At 45.8% G+C, this 2,442-nt stretch overlaps 2 protein-coding genes across 2 annotated transcripts; both read left to right on the top strand.

The window, feature by feature from the left end:
• Positions 1-155, top strand: Pmar_PMAR007066 (hypothetical protein; the record flags this gene model as incomplete). Its single annotated transcript, XM_002778228.1, has 2 exons — positions 1-93; positions 135-155. Coding segments are annotated over 2 exons (114 nt in total), but the record flags the coding sequence as incomplete, so codon positions are not given.
• Positions 156-301: 146 nt separating this feature from the next.
• Positions 302-631, top strand: Pmar_PMAR007065 (hypothetical protein; the record flags this gene model as incomplete). The annotated part of the gene is made up of 1 exon (XM_002778227.1): positions 302-631. One exon carries the CDS (start codon positions 302-304, stop codon positions 629-631), a length of 330 nt encoding a protein of 109 aa, XP_002778273.1.
• Positions 632-2,442: the final 1,811 nt, after the last annotated feature.

The following is a 2,442-nucleotide window of genomic DNA, read 5'->3' as shown; positions in this document are numbered from 1 at the left end:
AGACGATCACAGCCAAGACGTATTGCTTTAAGAGTCATCTATCATAACTGCCAGACCTGGGATTTCGCTTATCGAGAGAGAAAGACTAAGAAGGTAAAAACATCAATAGACCAAACAATGTTACTTCCTATCAGGACCCGAACAAGAACCCGTAAAACACACACGGGTTACTTCCAAGGAGATAGGGGAATACAATTTAATTTATTCACACCACGAAACCAACCTATCACTGTAGAAGCTTTGTTACCCACCATCGAACAAGCTGGAGCTCGATGGGCTGAGGAACATGGAATACCTGCTCATGGCCCTCCCCAGCAACCACCTCCTCAACCGCCTCCTCATGTACCTCCTCAACCACCTCCTCAACCGCCTCCTCATGTACCTCCTCAACCGCCTCCTCAACCGCCTCCTCGAGCACCTCCTCAACCGCCTCCTCAACCGCCTCCTCAACAAGCACCTCCTCAACAAGCACCTCGTCAACCGCCTTTTCAACAAGCACCTCCTCAACAAGCACCTCGTCAACCGCCTTTTCAACAAGCAGCTCGTCAACCAGCCGGTCAACCACCGGCTCCAATGCGCTTTCAACAACCACCTCGACCTGCTCAACAAGCTCAGGTGGAACCGCTGGTAAGTTTGTGTGAACTAATGAGTGGCATCGTACTTCCTTTGTGATACTTCTTCACTGATTTCCAGATACAACAGCAACCTGAAGCTGGTGGGGTAATCGCCCTTCCAGATAGAGAAGCTGTTGATGAACCTATTGCCCTCCCAGACAGAGAACCTGATAATGAACCAGTAGGCGGTTTTGCAACACCGGTCCAACAACCGAGTGTGGCAACAGCAGCACGGGCGGAAGCGCCAGCGGAGCCGGAAAAAAGGGAAAGAGCTCGGCTACAAAGAGTGCAAGGCCTACGACGACAGTTACAATTCGAGGAGGAAGAGGAAGGAGGTTCAGGGCCATCAGCCAAAAAGAAGAGGTGATCTGAAAATAGTGTCACTGAATATTGCTTCGGGCAATGTACGCCCGTTGATTAGAATGTTCGTTGAATCTTTGTCCGTTCAACAAGATTTGCCAATCGCGTTGACAAATCAACGGTCTTATATACTGTTTCGCTTCGTAACAATGCCGCTTTCTTCCTCAATCGCCTCAAATGCCCTGGTTCTACCTCCAACAAGAAGAAGGAGAATATTTTCAACAGCTTGAAAATTCTTGGGTTTTGGTGTTTGATGTTTTTTGGGCTTGGTTTTCGGGTTCCTCCCCGTTTCCCGGCTAACCTCCACTGTCGTGTTGGTGTCACACGTGATGAGGGAATAGGGGTATCCACCAGTGGGGATGTAGATAATCCTTCCTGACCGTTCTTCTTTCCACCTTGACGAGTACTAACACCAGTCTTGACCATTGTGATACTGATATCTTGTATATTGAGAAGGGATTGTGGTCAACAATAGACCGATGAGAGACGACCAAAGGAGATCTGACTTTATGACCATAGGCTATGGTCCATAGCTATGAGTACGATCGATAGTCAGCCTTGCTGTCTTGCTACTTCTCAATGGATCACGATAGTGACACCACGAGTCGTGGACCACGACCACCGTCCAACACAATTCATGCAAATTGCATAAAGGCGAACGAGATATGAATCAAAAGATGAGATATGAATCTCTACTCTCTACTATATACTAATAGGAGTGAACAAATCGTGCGTCAAAAAGTTGACTCCGTTCTTGGTTTGTCATATCCGCGTCTGATTTTCTCTGGATACCTTACATGCCATTGAGACTATCCAGTACTACATTTGTCGTGCGACGAAGCTCCCTATGATTCACAGTATCTCTTGCATAGCGTGATCGATCAAAACGATTTAGATGTGTTAAACCGTCACAAAAATTTGCTCCGAGTAATTAATTCACAATCGTTTCCGCGCCTGTTTTCGGTTCCTTCCAGATTGTGTCTCACTGTCAACACCCCTACATATATCATGTTCGCCGTATACCTGGTACACTTCCATTCTATCAAGAACTGCCTTTTCCGTATCACTTACTGTAGCCGTATTCGTAAGATCGACCCTAATAGATATGCGCCGATGTACCTTGTGTTAAAACGTTACAGGAAATTATTCACAGCAAGAATAATGCCTTTTCTCTATCTGATCAGCTTTACACCCTTAATACCTACTAAACACTTATTAATCTTTTACCATACGATAGCTTTGTGTCATACGCTTTTTTCTCACTAGCACGTTCAGTTTTCATGGAGATTTCTACCACATTGAACATGCGCCGATGTACACTGTGCCAAAAATTCACGACATTCACTGTCCACAGTCTGTGATGTGAAGTATAATTTCTATATTTTATGTCACATCACTCTCTCTCTCTCTCTCTCAAAACTCCACCGCCTCTCTCCCACTGCCAACAGATGTGTTGGTAGGGTTTATA

Source organism: Perkinsus marinus (genome assembly GCF_000006405.1).
Source record: "Perkinsus marinus ATCC 50983 genomic scaffold scf_1104296950272, whole genome shotgun sequence".
Lineage (NCBI taxonomy): Eukaryota > Perkinsozoa > Perkinsida > Perkinsidae > Perkinsus > Perkinsus marinus.
Note: the sequence above shows the minus strand (reverse complement) of the source record. Positions and strands in the feature narration are given on the sequence as shown.